We start from the raw sequence: 15,511 nt of genomic DNA, 5'->3' as shown, positions 1-15,511 counted from the left end.
AACACAAATTGCTTAATTTATACTTTTTATGGACATTTTCATAGCTTAAACTCTAAGTGTTCACGTGTCCAAATCACAAGCTATACTCCAGAATAAACTCAAAAATCTAGATTCAGGAGTTATGAAGCTCAAACATTGTTTTCAGAACTCAATACACGTCTATGCACTTCATTAACGCAGATAATACATTCACAAGCATTTTCTGCCAGGAAGCAAACCAGGACTGCTGCTTTGTTCATTGGCACACTAATGCCCAGTAGGGTTTAAGCTGACAGCTGTGTTATGTCTATGTTACTGGCCATTCAGTTCAGCAAACTGGAAGGTTTACTACCTCTAGAAAGGCTTTTAGAGTTTGCTGTGTTGGTGAACACAAGTATGTCCTCATCAGAGACAGATGACAGACTTTTAATAACATGTCTGAGAATTTTCTGAACTCTACTCAACCACATTTATTACCTTCTCCACTTTCTACTACTTGGAGGCTGAGAGAAAAGTGCTTGCAAGATTATCTATATTTCCCACAAAGGATTTTACAAAGATTTTTCTTCATTGGTGACATTTCAGAAAAATAAAAAACAAACACACAATTACCACTAACTTACAGGACAAAATAATATTTATTCTTAAGTAGCATTTTACACTTTACCCTAATTACTGGGCAAGCTTGTTATAAACGGTTCATTAGAAGGGATGTTTAAATTTAGAAAATACTGTGTCCAAAACAACAAATAAGGAACGTCAACACACCAAAGACTAAAGAAAACATGTCCGAAAGAAACAAAGTGCAACCCATGCAATATTTTTCTTCCGCTTTTAAATTAACTCAAACTTAGCATAACCTCCTTGTGGTGATGCAGTAATGCAGACCGAGTCACTTTTCATGGTATGGAGGAGCAGAAAGCAATGACAGCAGCAAAGGCAGGCTTTGCAGTCTATCTGCTTTAAAATTCACACCCTTTCACCTTGCGTGTGTGTGGAAGAAGTAAGTGGAACAGAAAATCACTTCCACCTGGACCACTGCTTCTCTTTATCTGTTAAAGGCACATATATCACTCCCATCAGAGGCTTCATTTTGACACTGCCATCTTCTAGTTTGTCATACTGTTCGAGCATCTGGTTTCCCCCTGCAGGGCCAACTGGTAATATCAATCTTCCGCCGGGTTTTAACTGGTCTATAAGCTAGAACACAACACAGAAATTAGAATGTAACCAGCCACTTCAGACAAGCTGGATCCAAAGTTTGTTATATTAGATTTAATAATTTTGCCACATTTTTTTCTATCTACTGTTATGGACTAGATAACCAACTAGGAAAAATAAAAAATGCAAAAATAAGAGTATCGTAACAACATGGTACAACAACTGGTATTACAGAAACATTCACAATAATTTCATATAATTCCAAAAGAAGGTAAAATAGTAATTGGATTAACTGGGTTGATTGCAGTTTTAGTTCCTACCTAAGAGGGGGAAAAGCACATAAATTGCAAATAATTTTTACAGTAGATTCAACCTTTTTAAACTGCCAGTTTTAATTGTTTTGATACTTATTGTGCATCAGCACAGGCCCATTGTCTAACATTTCTGAGCTCCCCTAGAGCCCTCAGGACAAGATTTGCGATTTGTGACTTTTTAAAATTTATCTTCCTGGAATAATTTTAGTTGTTTGAATACACTGCCTACTCAACAGCTCCTCTTTCATTCTGTGAATGGAACAGCATTTTATGAAACAACTCTAAAATATATCAATATGAGTAAGATAAGTGACACTTAGAGTGCCAGAGAAATGTTTGGATTTATTTTTGGTTTTAATTGAAGAAGGTGGCTAATCACAGTAGTCTTAAGGAAAATTCAGTACTTCCCAGCCCCCGTAAAAAAAAAATAATCTTAAGCCCTCTTACTAACAGAAGTTATAATTAAGTGTTTCACTCACTAATAAGCTTTAAATTACCTTTTAATTGTCATCTATCAATGCTTTGCTGGGAATACACACTGAAGCACCCCAACATAAAATTAAAAAAATATAAAACAACAGCCAATGTCTGGAAATGTCTAACGTGTCTATAGCATCTCAAACCTCCAGTCCTTCACTATTCCCCATTAAAAAACCAAAACAACTAAACTGGTAACTAGCATATCAAATTCATGTTATTCCCATTCACCTGACGAACAGAAGAGAAAAAAAAATACTATCTAAAAGAATGGACTTCATGTATGCACACTCTGAAGTCCCCAATTACTCTTCAGCTTATCTAGTAAGAACTGTCCTGTATCCACTCTGAAAGCTACAAACACATGGCATTGTCTGTATTTCCAGTAGAGCGTATCACTTTTCCAACAGGCTCAATGACTTGGAACCTGGGAAACAAAGACTTCAATTTTGCATTTTAATGTTTGACAAAACCAAATTCATTTATTAGATAAAATGCTCCAGTTAATCTTCATGGGAGAGGGCTGTGCACAAGTCATTTTAAGATACGTTTATTTAGAGTTATTAGAACATGTAGCTTTTGCAAACCAACAGGAAGCCCAATTATAACAGAAACAAAAAAACCCCATACCATAGAGCAATACCACCCAGCCCTCTGATACTCCCAGCAGTGCAAGTCTACATATATATGTATGTAAAATGTTCTTTACAGTTTAGAGATCACTGAATCACACACATAAAACAAAAAGGCTTACTGCTTGGGGCACAACTGGTGCTGCAGCTCCTACATGTATCGCATCATAGGGAGCTTCTTCTGCATATCCCATTCTTCCATCTCCCACTGCAAGAAAACACTTTCTTTTTTTTAACGTTTTCAAAAGGAGTGGACAAAACAGCTGATCTGCCATATCTATAGGCAGATAAAAAGCTATCCTCAAATTTCAACTAAAATTCCGCTGAGCAGTAATAGCATGATGAAGTCAGTTAAATATTAACACAATTGTAAAATAGATACAACAAAACACCTTCATAGGTACATACACACACTTATAGAAGATACGAAATATTACTGAAGCACCTGAAATTACAAAGCATGGATTTATAACAAAAGTCCTTGGAGACACGGGGTCCACCCAGAAAAGATACTTAAGTAATTATGTGCCCTGCCTTTCCAATGCAGGAAAATTTCCTCTCGTTTACCCTTTTAATGCTTTACTTTGACTTGCTTTCATGCACACCATCCCTAAATATAATGCAAATCATAAATCTAAGGCATTAAATCTCAGAAGTGCATATCAGAAGACTTCCAAGGTGAGGAAAAGACAAAGCAAGTATTCACATGGACTATACACCTATAGCTGCACTACAGGTTGGAGTGAAAGTCCACACCTACATTCATACATTAATGCAGCACCACACCGGTCCCACGCATCTCCCTTTGCCAGATAGGTCTCACTACCCTTCCTGCAGACAGTTGCTGGACTAACACAGATAACCAGGTCAGACCTGTGGCTAAAGCTCTCAGCTAAAGCTCCAGGTGGCTACCTGGAAGATGTAAGGAGTAATTAAGTTCTTCAGAGGGCCACCAATGCAGCTTCAGCTTTGGTGGAGAACTCATGGAGAAGCACCCTGTCACAGAAGTCTCACACCATCCCAGTTAGGCAGGATGAAAGGTGAACAGATCAGGGTTTTTAAGCCACTGAAATATAACAAACTAAACTAGACCCTGAGATAAGTTTTGAAAGAAGATTATACAAATGTGGCATCCACAGTATTTATAGGAAACCAACAGGAAAATCAGAGCAAGTTAGGTAAGTGCTCTCTGGAGTTATTTAGGAACAGAAGTAGCGAATGAGGCTAAACCATCCATAAATTTGTACTCGGTAAGTGCAAAAGTCCCAGTGATCAGTCAAGAAGAAAAAGCAGTCGTTTGGGGTTTCCTGTCTTCAGACTGTGCTTTGACTTCTGTGCAATCATTATTATTACAGGTTAATTAAAAGGCTGAATAAGTCAAAAGTAGTTCTAAGCCTCTGCCAAAGGCTGAAAATTTGACAACTTTTTGCCTTCCAAAAACTCACAAGGCAGGAAAAAATACATGGTAGCCATAGCAGGTTTCACTTTGACCCCAGTGACAGGGAGGGCCACCTGGACAGTAACAACACACGGAAGTATCCAAGAGTGTACAGAAAGATCTGGATAGCTCCTTGAAACAAATAAAATTGGGCAGTTTATCATCTTTCGTATTAGGTCCTGAAACAAGACCCTGCAAGGACATTCTACACCCAAAAAGCTTAAGGACTATAAGAGAGCACATTTCCCCAGTAGCTGAGAAGCTCAGTACCACCAATTCTGACCAGATGCCCAAATCACAACATCAGGTCAAGCTCCAGCTAAGAGCCTCAGTCAGAAGCTGCCAAGCAAGAACTACCAGTGCTTCAAAAGACTCCATTCTATTGATCACCAATTCCACTAAGCCAGCTTTTATTATTATTGCCAGTAATGAAGATGAAAGTTCCAGTATTTCCAGGGCTTAATGTCTCTGACTCTTCCAAAGTGGGTTCTGCTGGAACAACTATCACAATGCAGTCAGGTATATAATTTATATTTGCTTATATCTTAGTAGCACTATAAACATCCTTTAAAGACAAAGCAGCGGTGTGTTACCATATCAAGCTGCTATTCCCTTAGAAAAGGCAATGGAGAAAGACCTCTTCAGCTCAAAAATACAAATACTGCTTCGAATGATGTTACATAGGCAGACAGACCCTCATTCCCTAAGATGCAGCAGTAGGCATTAAAAGGAGTGAACTTCAGTATGTCTAGCAAAAGAAGAAGAGATTGCTAAGTTGAAGAAACAGCTGTGAAAGAAACTTCTGTTGTCTTCTGAAGAACACATGTAGTCTGAGACTTAAACACACCTTGTGCACTGTCCAGAGAAGAAGTCTGAATGTGACTTCTGCATACACTATTTTGCTGACAGTGGTAAAAAGGACACAAAACATCTAAACCTTTTGTTCTTAGAATCAACAGTCCAAACCAAAGCTACCATCTTCAGAATCAGTGCACCTCCACACAAAAAATAAATAAAATAAAAAAAATCATGCTCCTTTATATGCATCAGGCACAGCATGCTCTTCCCTTTTAATATCCACAAAAATTCTCCTGGCTACAGCAATCAGGTATATATCCACTCACAATGGGAACACATTTTTAAATATCCAGATGGTTTTAAAAAAAAAAGTTAAGGCAGCATTCACACATTCAGTGGCATACAAGTTATTATATTATTCAATGTCCAAGGGGAAACATCAGTCCAAATGTCCAAATTTTGAGCTTGTGCTTGCATCCTGAATAACATCACCCATCCTACTCAAATCTCCAATTACATGCAGCCTGTTAACGAAGCAACCATGGCAGTGGGTGGTGATGAGGGGGGAAAATAGCGTCAGGACTTTCTGATATAAAAGGGTTTTGTAGCTTGTTTTTGAACCTAGACTTGATCTGCTGATTTTGGTACTCAAGCCTTCAGTGTGTCTAGGTAGACCTGTTTCACACAGAGTTGTAGCATGAGCACGGAACCAGAAGCAAACTAGTTCACTGTGGTTAGAATGCCCTCATCCCCTCTGGCTACATCTGCGTCAGCAAATGTACAGTACAATAGAAGCAGATCTGTACAGCAGATCAGTTTTTGCTGAGAACCTGATGTCCATGCAACATGTGCATTTCAGAATGATCACTGGTCCAGTTCTAGTCTTACTGGCTTAAAATCCGTTAATGTATCAAACATATTTGGTTGCTTCTCAGAGCACATAATCCAGTCTAGCTTCATCCAAAAGAAATCAAAGTTTGTGCTCTCCAGGAGTACTCTCATGTGAGCCAAAGTGTGATAAGTGGAAGCAGTTGAGAGACTGATCTCAAAGGCACCTTTCTGATTTAAATTAAAAACAAAACAAAAAACCAAACCACACACACAAAAGCAAAAACTCCAATAAACTGAAATAGACACACCCTTTGTATACCTATTCCCAAGTATTGGGAATATTCCCAATACTCGCAAGTTCTCAGTGCAGTCCTATTACTAATTCACCCCAAAATAATATTGATGCTTCTGAAATGCAGTTATGGCATACCTGAGGTGTGACAAAGCAATGGAGAATGTTAGAAGCCTACTTGTAAAAAGCCAGGAACTGTCATACAGTTCCCATCACAAATCAACCCTGGGTTTTCAGGGGTTTTTTGTTTGTGTGTTGGGGAGGGAGGTGTTGGGAGGTTTTGATTTGTTTTAAAAAACAGCTCTGTCTGAATTCTAGCTCCGTATCAAAGAGCTCCCAGGAATCCAGCACAGTTGAGACATTCTTCTTCTCCACCTAATTCACAAAAGTGCTACTCATCTATCTGTACTTTTTTAAATGTACCTCACAATAGAAGTCTTAGTCACCCTGCTACAGTCAAACATAATATAGATTATGATGTTTACTCAGAATTCTAGACCCCCAAGAGCACCAGATTTTGTTTCAGGTACAACCAGAGGCATAAGTCCAAATTGCTCTTGTACAGCAACAATAGAAATTATCCCCTCATTCCCCCTCTCCAGCCCAAACAGGCTCAGTATAAGTCCTATTCCAAGAAAGAAAGTTTAAGGCATAAGTGTTCTCAGTGGGTGATGCTGCATTTTATACACTTGTACACGTACACGTGTTGATTGGCTTATTTTAAAAAGATTTAGAAGACTACCACATTTACAAAAAAAAGACCAAGAATCAAAATGGTGATTAAGAGCCAAACGTCACATAATAATCATTTTTCCAAGTGCTCTTGTAAGAAGCCTCAAAATAATCCAGACTTTCAACTTCTTTTTAAACTGAACAAATAGAATGATAATGAAGGGAAAGCTTTCCTCCTGCCAGCTTTGCATCTTCTAACAAAAAAATCCAACCAAACAAAAGAACACCAAACTTTTTTTCTTTTTAGTTAAAAAAAAAAAAACAACAATTCACTGTCCTTGCATAATTTTTGCATTATTCCCCCTCAGTAACTCTGACTGAATTAAAGTAGTTTGGTGTCAATTAATCACTACCCTAACATACAAATATTGTTGATTTTAAAAACAAGTGAAAGCAACTTCAGTGATGCATACTGCCAGTCCAGTACTTTTCCCACTCAATTCTCTGTGTGCAGCTTTCTCAATTACTATGTCAGAAGTATGAAGGCTTTGTTAAAATGCTCAAGTTTAGACAACATTAATGAAAAGTTGTGCATTCAAACACAATTTTAAATAGCAGAGTTAACATGACAGACCTTCAGCATGTATTTTCACTGGAAAACACTTCTTTGTTAAGCTTCTCTAACAGAATGATTACATAGTCTTTAAGATTACCAGAAGTCATATTCTCAAAACTGTGTGATGATGACATTTTTCAAAGGCCTAAAGACAACTTGGATTTTAAAAATTTCATTTGGCTCTTCTTTCTTTGGTTTAACTTCTTATATTAGAATTTTTAATCACATCCAATTCCAGTCATTTTCAACCAGCTGCTAGAAAGAATATCAGTTTAATTAGTAAGTATATCGGTCTGATGCTCACCAATCAGTTTCACTCTTCCTGAAGACAGCAATGTGGGATCATCTTTTTTGACATTATTTATTGAGTCATCTACTAGTTCTTTGATATGATCAATTCCTACAACTTGTCCTTTGGGACCAACCTGGAATAAAAATATACAGTTGAATAATTTCTGCTAGTTTTGATTTATTTATAGAATGAGTATTTCTATCTCCTGATCTCATTTCTCTAAAATAAAAACAAAACCAGTGAAGTGGTAGAATATTTTCCCAATGTTATTAGAACTACTGCTTGAAATAACACATCCTGACTGCTAGAAGCAACTGGTAATTCAAGTTTGTCAGTACAGTCTTATAAATGCTTGTTAGAGCCATCTTTTTAATATGTGATTCAGTTAAATTATGCTATAGTGGAGATTTTTTCTCTGAATTTTTAGAAGTTGAATTTGATCATGTTTACATTACCTGCAGTAGAAAGTAACAACTTCAAGGACAAATACTAGAACTGATCTCATTTCATGTTGAATAAACTTACTTAGAAATTACGATTTTTCTAGAGAAGACCTTACTTCAAGGAAAATAGTAAGTCATGCATTTTATTCTAAGTTATCTCAAGAGTCCTATTCTTTCAGAAGCAAATGCAGTAATTAATGGTTAGGGATAAACTACCTCCCACCCTTGCATTCATTAATCTCCTTTCAGATTTATAGCTCTCTTCCACAGGAAGAGTGGAACGTTTGAGAGCTCACAAAAGGTCACAAAAGATCTGTGTATTCTTAGGGGGGAAAAAAAAAAAAAAAAGGCCTACTAACAAAGCCTTGTCCATTATAGGGATTTTTTCCGGAATCGTGTCTTTATTACAGAAAAAATATTCCAATTTTGGAGAGAGGAGAAAATTCAAGTCTTAAAATCTGACCATTTTTAACAGTATCCAGCTCAAAGAACACAATGGCAGTTTATGTCCTAGCAGCCCATGTTGTCATACAACTTAGTCTTTGGACACATTTGAAGACATCGGTTATGTTTCTGTATCTTACATTTTAATGTTGCTAAGACGTGGAAAATTAATAACTGGTTATTGCTACAATGGGGATTTTTTTTCCTGTTTTATTATGGACAAGTCCTATGCTAGAAACATCAAGAGAACAGTGTTATCTCTTCTTTTTCAATTGGAAGACCGCCAGCCTAGCCTTTGAAACAGAGCAAGACACATGGCAAGTTTTCTCTATGACAACCACAGGTTGCTATCTGGAGGAATGCCCAACAGTCAGTTGTACCAGAAGCTGCCAAAAGAACCAGTGTAGTTCAACAAAGGGTAATGTCACAGAAATTAAAATTTAGCAAAATGGTCATAGCATGAGATAGCCTGATACAAAAGTAAGTGAACCTCCTGCTGCGTGTCACAGTCCCTTAGGCTACTTCCAAGCCCTCAATTACCTCTGTCTATTGCCCTGGAACTTTGTGCTCAATCTAGACAATAGCAAAATGATACAATTTTTGGTATCACCATGGTCTGTTTGGAATAAAAATATACCCCACTCTTTTTATAATTTCAGTACTTACAGGATTAAAACTACAATTCATTTAATTTGCCAGCAATCTTTAAAAGTGGATAAACTTACATTTGTATGCTACGTAGATAAGTTTATCACAGCAGTTTAATATGAAAACCAAAAAATCTTAAAGATGCTTTACTAGTCTAAGTAAACATAAAGCTTTCCCAGAAGTACCACAATTGAGATCATCATTATAGGGGTAAAGCTGCCATGACATTCACATGCACTCAGACACTTGAGCCACAAATGGGAGCTATTTCTTCTAGAACTCAAGTAGACTGAGAAACACCACCTACATGATCCAGTAAGCACATCCCCACCTGAATTTTGATAGCAAAACACTTTCCCATCATTCCCCATAATATATTTCAAGCTTTTGTTACTGTTAGAAACAACCTTACAGATAAAGAAAGTCAGCAGTACATATTGTCTTATCTACATTCACTCAGGTGGATGAAGCAAGATCCATACTGCACAGAAGTAATGCTATCAAAGAGAACAAAAGCATTTATCCAATATTTCACAAAAGTCTGTAAGGCATTCCACAGCATAGCACCAAGGAGGATTCAGAAGAGGAACATGACATTCATATAGCCATAAAAAGATAGTGTGATTAACCTCAGCAAAATTGGAAAGATATTTCATTTTTGTGGTAATTCTGACTTCTCTGTAGATGTTTTCAGCTTTTCTTACATAGATATTTTAAAAAGACAAAAGGGCACAACCACACTTTAACAAAAATGGCTATTTCTCTATGCATTCCTAACTTTTTAGTGATAAATACACTTAACTTTGACAAAAGTTTTAGCATTGTAGGATTGGAGTTCGCACTCTAAGTGCTACTAGCACTTGATTATTGACTACCAATTAGACCCCCAAAAAACAGGCAGAAAGTTGAATGAGTGACATTTAAGAATTCCTCTAAACTGCAGTTTGGTTAACTTATTTCAACTACAATTTTTTTTTATTTTTGATTTTGCAGCTAGCACTTAAAAAACTAAATATTTTCGCTTGTGCATTGCCCAGTCCTAAACATTCTTTAACTCTTAACACAGGAAACCAAAAGTGATCGGTGGCTCAACAGATCAGTGTTTGAAAATAGAAAACTAAGTAGCAAAAAAAACTCGTACGAGAATTTATCATATGCATCACCATATTCCAAATTAACTTATCAGAAAGATAAAAAGTCTAGTTGGCTGTTTAATGAAGGTCTCTGCTAGTTATAATGCAATGATAAATCCTGGAATAGAGAAGGAAGAACTGACTATATTCAACTCCATAAATTAGCCTAACAGTAGTGTAGTTACAACCATCACAAAACAACTTTTTTCATCTCATCTTCCTGATGTAAGATAGGGTAGACCCATAGAGAATTCCTTACGTACAAAGATTAAATTACTTGAAGAATGTAAAGAGAATATAAATTAATATCTTACTTAGAAAAGATTAAATGGATATTTATAGTGATGCTCACGCAATATAGTAACAAGGGAAAAAAAAAGTTAAATTCAAAGACAATTTACATAAAGACAACATATTTTCCTGTGGAAATAGGATTCTTTAGGTCTCAGTAAGCTCTCATCATAGCAGAAAGGCATGACAATCCATCACATTCACAGCTGCACAAGATAACGTAAAAATTGGGCTGGACAAGACAAACACCTCCTTCCTTCAAGCTAAAAAGGAACCACTAAAATTAATCAAGAAAAAAAAACTTCCCCTCTAGGCAGTTTCTTCACCACCACACGATTTACCAAACCCTTTAACTCATCCATCTAGTACCAGTTAGGGTAAGAAATGGGTACTAATCACACCCAGGAGAGTAAATTATTTTCTGTATAATATATATTAGTCCACTGTACAATGGATGCTCCCCCACCCCCCTCTTTTATTCAGAGTTATGCTACAGTTCAAGCAGTTCTGACAGTCAAGTGATTAAACTAAGTATCTCACCATTCGTGAAAAGCATGCTGTAAGGATTCCACTTCCAGATCCTACATCAAGTGCTTTGGCTCCTTCATGTAACTGATCAGACAGAAGTTCAAGAGCATATGCATGCTAAGAGAAGAGGACAGAGACAGAAAGTTTCAAAATATTTTAAGTGTTTATTTTACAATATCATACCATAGAAATCACTGTTACCTACTCCTGAATACTTATATTGTTATAAATTACAGTCAGAGTAATTTAGGTTGGAAAGGATCTCTGGAAATCCTGTGGTCCAACCCTCTTTCAAGACAGAGGCAATTTAAATTGACAGAGTCCTGTCCAGTCAGATTCTTTGTATAAAGAACTGAATTTCAACAATTTCAAAATCTGTTCCAGGGCTTAACTACACTCTATGGCATTTTTTTTTCCACCCTAGCAACTAATTAGAATTTCCCATATTGCATTGTTTTGTCCACTACCCCTCATCCTATCACTGTACATCTCCAAGAAAAGTCTGGCTCAGCCTTGCCCGTGCCCTCTCACTAGGCATTTCAGAACAGCATCACTGCACTAAACTACTAAAATATTTATCCTAGCAAATTTAATTATTTCAGAAGCTTTTAGATGTTTATAAAATCATCTATGCTAATCACATAGGTTTAAAGCTTACCATATGTGGAGCACTGATTGTTGCTTGGAAACCTGTAAAACAAGAGATTGGAAGAACATGTTGATCATCGTGCAGACAGCAACCTTGCCATCTTCACTACCTTGGCTGTATAATGCCAATACACTACACACACATCCCCCAATGGTTACACTGGTACTCTTCCTTCAGAAGTGCATTAAGGTACATCATCTGAAAGCTATGTCGTGCCAACTCTGGACAGGGGGGAAAAAAAAAGTCTATCTTTGACTTTGATACAATCTCCATTTTGCCACTAGATTGCCTTAGCTTGATCAAGTATGTTGAATTCAGAAGAGTAATGTCTCCCAGAATAACCTAATGCCTTTTCACCCCATCCCTATGTAAAAATCTGGATTTGTTAGTTTGAGTTTGATGTGGTGAGGACCATAGAACTGGAGACAATCTCATCTACTTTGCAAACACCACACGCCTATGAGAAAACATGGAGGAACACTCACCTATACTTGCTTCTTAGGAGACATATAAGCTTCTGAGTACGTAGATCAAAAGATTTTTTTGGATTTCCTATAGATCTAATTAAGTCCTATTACAATTCATAATTCTCATCTCCCACTACTGAGGAAAAAAAAAGGCATCTTCCTGTACAAATAATAAAATCCCACTACAATTCATAGTTTTCACCACCCACTATTAAAGAAAAAAAAAAAAATCAAGAAAAAAGAAATTAGTTCTTTCACATAATTCATTCTTGTGTCTTAGAAAGGCAAGACTAGGATATGGATGGTAAACTGTCCTATGAGCAGATCTTCTCATGTAAAGCCTATCTTCATATTAAAATAAATAAATAAATCTCATGTAGAAGTTTAAGGAACTCCTAATCGATCTCAACAGAAAAGTTTAAGGAACTCCTAATCGATCTCAACATCGATCTCATTTCTGTAAAGAAATACTGTTTCTGACAAACTGAATGCAAGTGATTTTTAAGTACTTAAACATCAGCTGCACCACCACAAAATGCTGTGGTTTAATGAATACATATTTACACATAGTAATAAGGACTAAAGGACATGTACTTTACGTACCTAAGTATGCCAGTTGCATTCCCTAATTGAAACTTAGTTAAAAGGTACTGAATAAACTGATAAGGAACTGAACACCCTTCCAGATTTCAAAAATTATATTTACATTCTTAACATATATGACAAAAATCAGGCAGTTATGCAAATTAGAACAATCATTTTTACAAGATGCTCTTACCTATAGACTGGGGAGAATCCATATAAGGGTTATATTTTGCATAGTGGCAACGGTCTGTAGCCAGCATTACTTCAAATACCTTGTCTGATTTGATTATTCCATTTTCTATAAATAAAGAAATACATACATAAAATTGAAGGCATTGTTTCTCTTCTGCAATGCACGAGCATGTGAAATACATAAATATATACCTAATAGTGTGAGAAATCATGCTACTTAACTAACATTCTAACCCTCATCACACTAGAATTTAAACTGTACTCCATAAATCAAACAATGCTTAAGCCACTGAACTTTGAACAAGACTTTCCCAGCAGTTACAGATGCTTTTCTGAAACAGTAGATACTATTTGCAAAGACTATCCCTTAGGAACAAAACAAAAAACAAAAAACAAAACAAAACAAAAAATCAGTTTTGTGCACACCTTTGATATTCTTGAAAACATAGTCAGTAAGAAACCGGTATTACTCTACACACCTAACAAGACACACTTCATATTTCTAAGGAGTTCTAAAAGTGAGTAATTCTTGAAAAAAATACAACAGCAGGGTAGAAATGTGAAGCTGCAGCATCCTTGCTCAGTATTTTATTTTCAAGATCTGTTTCTCTTTTGTGTTGGTAAAAGAAAAAAATCCTTTTGTAAAGAAACTCCTAGAGAATCAGAATTCTTATGCTGGGGCAGACTGAAGCCAAAGAGTTTTGGTATCAAAATACTTGGAATTTTTGTTCACTTTTCAAAATAAAGTGTAAATGCACACGCTTGTAAAACATCAGAAGCCCTCTGCAGTGCAGCCCTTTTTCCTTGCAATTTTATTGAAGTTTTTTAACACTGATAATTCTTTTTTTAAAGTTCTGAGTACAAGTAACAGAAAACTTTATAAAACAAATGGAAGAAATTCATTAACTGCTTGCTTTAAAAGATACAGTATAAGCTACAAATAACTGAAGTTTCAACAACAGATTGTGTCATTGAATTACATTCTTTAAACAAGGAAGATTTATTTGGAAAATTAAAATTAAAAGAAAAAAATAAACCATATAATTTGACTGCTTTTAAAATCTAAACCAAAATCCCCAAATGCAGTAACAAAAAAAAATCTGTAAGATTGTCCTAGCTGAAGTCACACCAGTGTTTGTTTTAAAATACTACCAACATTAACACACCTGTGCCCAGGCCTGCGATAAATCCTGCAGAGGCTTCCCTGACTCTTTACGGTGTTCTCCCAACTATCCTTATCAATCATGGGTTTTTCTTACCTCTTTTTTTCTTATTTACTACCTGTTTCCAGGATTTAATTATCCTATATAACATAGGCTTGAACTCAGAGAGCAAAATAACCCCCCCAAAACATTTTGATTTTCAGTCTGAAAATAAAGTATCAAATAGAACTGCAATGGGAATATACTACCCGATTATTAAGGATAAGAACAATTCTTTAAAAAAAAAAATATTGTTTTTTAGAATTATTTCTATATCTGGTAAGTCCCATAAAAAAACATATACTCCCTTCACAGACCACACATATTACACATATCCTGTGCTTTGACTTCATTTGGAACTGTATACTACAGTCCCAGTTAGAGGAAACTACCCATTTCAATGCAAGGTTTTTCTCCTGAGAGAGCAGGCACTTGGAGCAGTTCCTAAGTTTACTTACTGAGCAACATAAAATAGTAAAAAAAGTTGTGTATCAGTTCTATGAACAAGGCATAGAAACAAACAACAACAAAAAATAATCAAAATTCTACTGTTAGATTCTCATTAGGTGTCACCAACAAATTAGTATCTCTTAAATAAATGTACTTTAAAGAAAAAACAAAAAGGGTCAGGAGAATAAGCAAAACTGATTATAATAGGAGTGAAAAAAATAGACGTTATGGGGGACAGAAGAGGGGTCAAAAAGCAGTAGCTGAGAAGCACTCAGGAAAGACCTAAAATAGGAATTTATTCCTCAAGAACGTGTATTGTGCAGACAGATGCATGCATTCTAGAAGCTATAGGTAGCCATCTGCTCTTTCCTTTTGTGCCTTGGGGAAAAAAACATGCAGAAAATACACAGATCAAGCTTCCAGCTTGAACGAGCAACTGCAGGGCTCTATAGTAAGGCCAACAATCTCCCCTACTTTTCAGGGGACCTTCTCTGTACTGCTGTGACTATAGGCTTCTTCCAAACCTCTTTTTTCACACTACTGTCTCATCCACTCCTGTCAGCTTTCTACTCAGAGTATCAGTAAGTAAATTCACCTCATAGAATTTGCAGATTTTATTCTATCTCCATCCTATTACTTTACTTATGCATTTTAGCCATTATTCCCCCAAGTTGTTTAATCAGACCATAAGAGCATCACGGCAGAGAGTGTCTGTGGATGTCTATGCAAAACAAAGCACAAAACTTTATTTCAGCCAAAGAACATGTAACTTTACCAAGTACGATGCTTATGCTGACAGGCGAATGGCGCCCAAAAATTGGAAACAGTAGCTACTAATATTCTACAGATCCTGAGCATTCAGGATGCTCTCATTCAGCAAACACTCCTGAGATTTGCTGAATGTTGTATTTTTTGATCAGTGTCATCTTTTTCATCAATAAATGAGAAGTTAAGCGAGTTACCCATACTCAGAGTCC

At 36.3% G+C, this 15,511-nt stretch overlaps 1 protein-coding gene across 2 annotated transcripts in view; it reads right to left on the bottom strand.

Moving 5' to 3' along the window:
* The window catches only part of PCMT1 (protein-L-isoaspartate (D-aspartate) O-methyltransferase), a 33,078-nt gene that overhangs the window by 8,456 nt on the left and 9,111 nt on the right, over positions 1-15,511 (bottom strand). The window contains exons 2-7 of one of the 2 annotated variants that reach the window (XM_014950944.1): positions 12,884-12,988; positions 11,648-11,679; positions 11,002-11,106; positions 7,515-7,635; positions 2,686-2,771; positions 963-1,179 (exon numbers count right to left, since the gene is read on the bottom strand). In XM_014950944.1, coding sequence (XP_014806430.1) covers positions 1,000-1,179; positions 2,686-2,771; positions 7,515-7,635; positions 11,002-11,106; positions 11,648-11,679; positions 12,884-12,988 — 629 coding nt within the window. In that variant the 3' untranslated portion in view covers positions 963-999. The remainder of the gene's footprint in view (positions 1-962; positions 1,180-2,685; positions 2,772-7,514; positions 7,636-11,001; positions 11,107-11,647; positions 11,680-12,883; positions 12,989-15,511) is intronic. The other variant, XM_014950943.1, reaches the window with a different exon arrangement.

Source organism: Calidris pugnax, unplaced genomic scaffold (genome assembly GCF_001431845.1).
Source record: "Calidris pugnax isolate Ruff unplaced genomic scaffold, ASM143184v1 scaffold24, whole genome shotgun sequence".
Lineage (NCBI taxonomy): Eukaryota > Metazoa > Chordata > Aves > Charadriiformes > Scolopacidae > Calidris > Calidris pugnax.
Note: the sequence above shows the minus strand (reverse complement) of the source record. Positions and strands in the feature narration are given on the sequence as shown.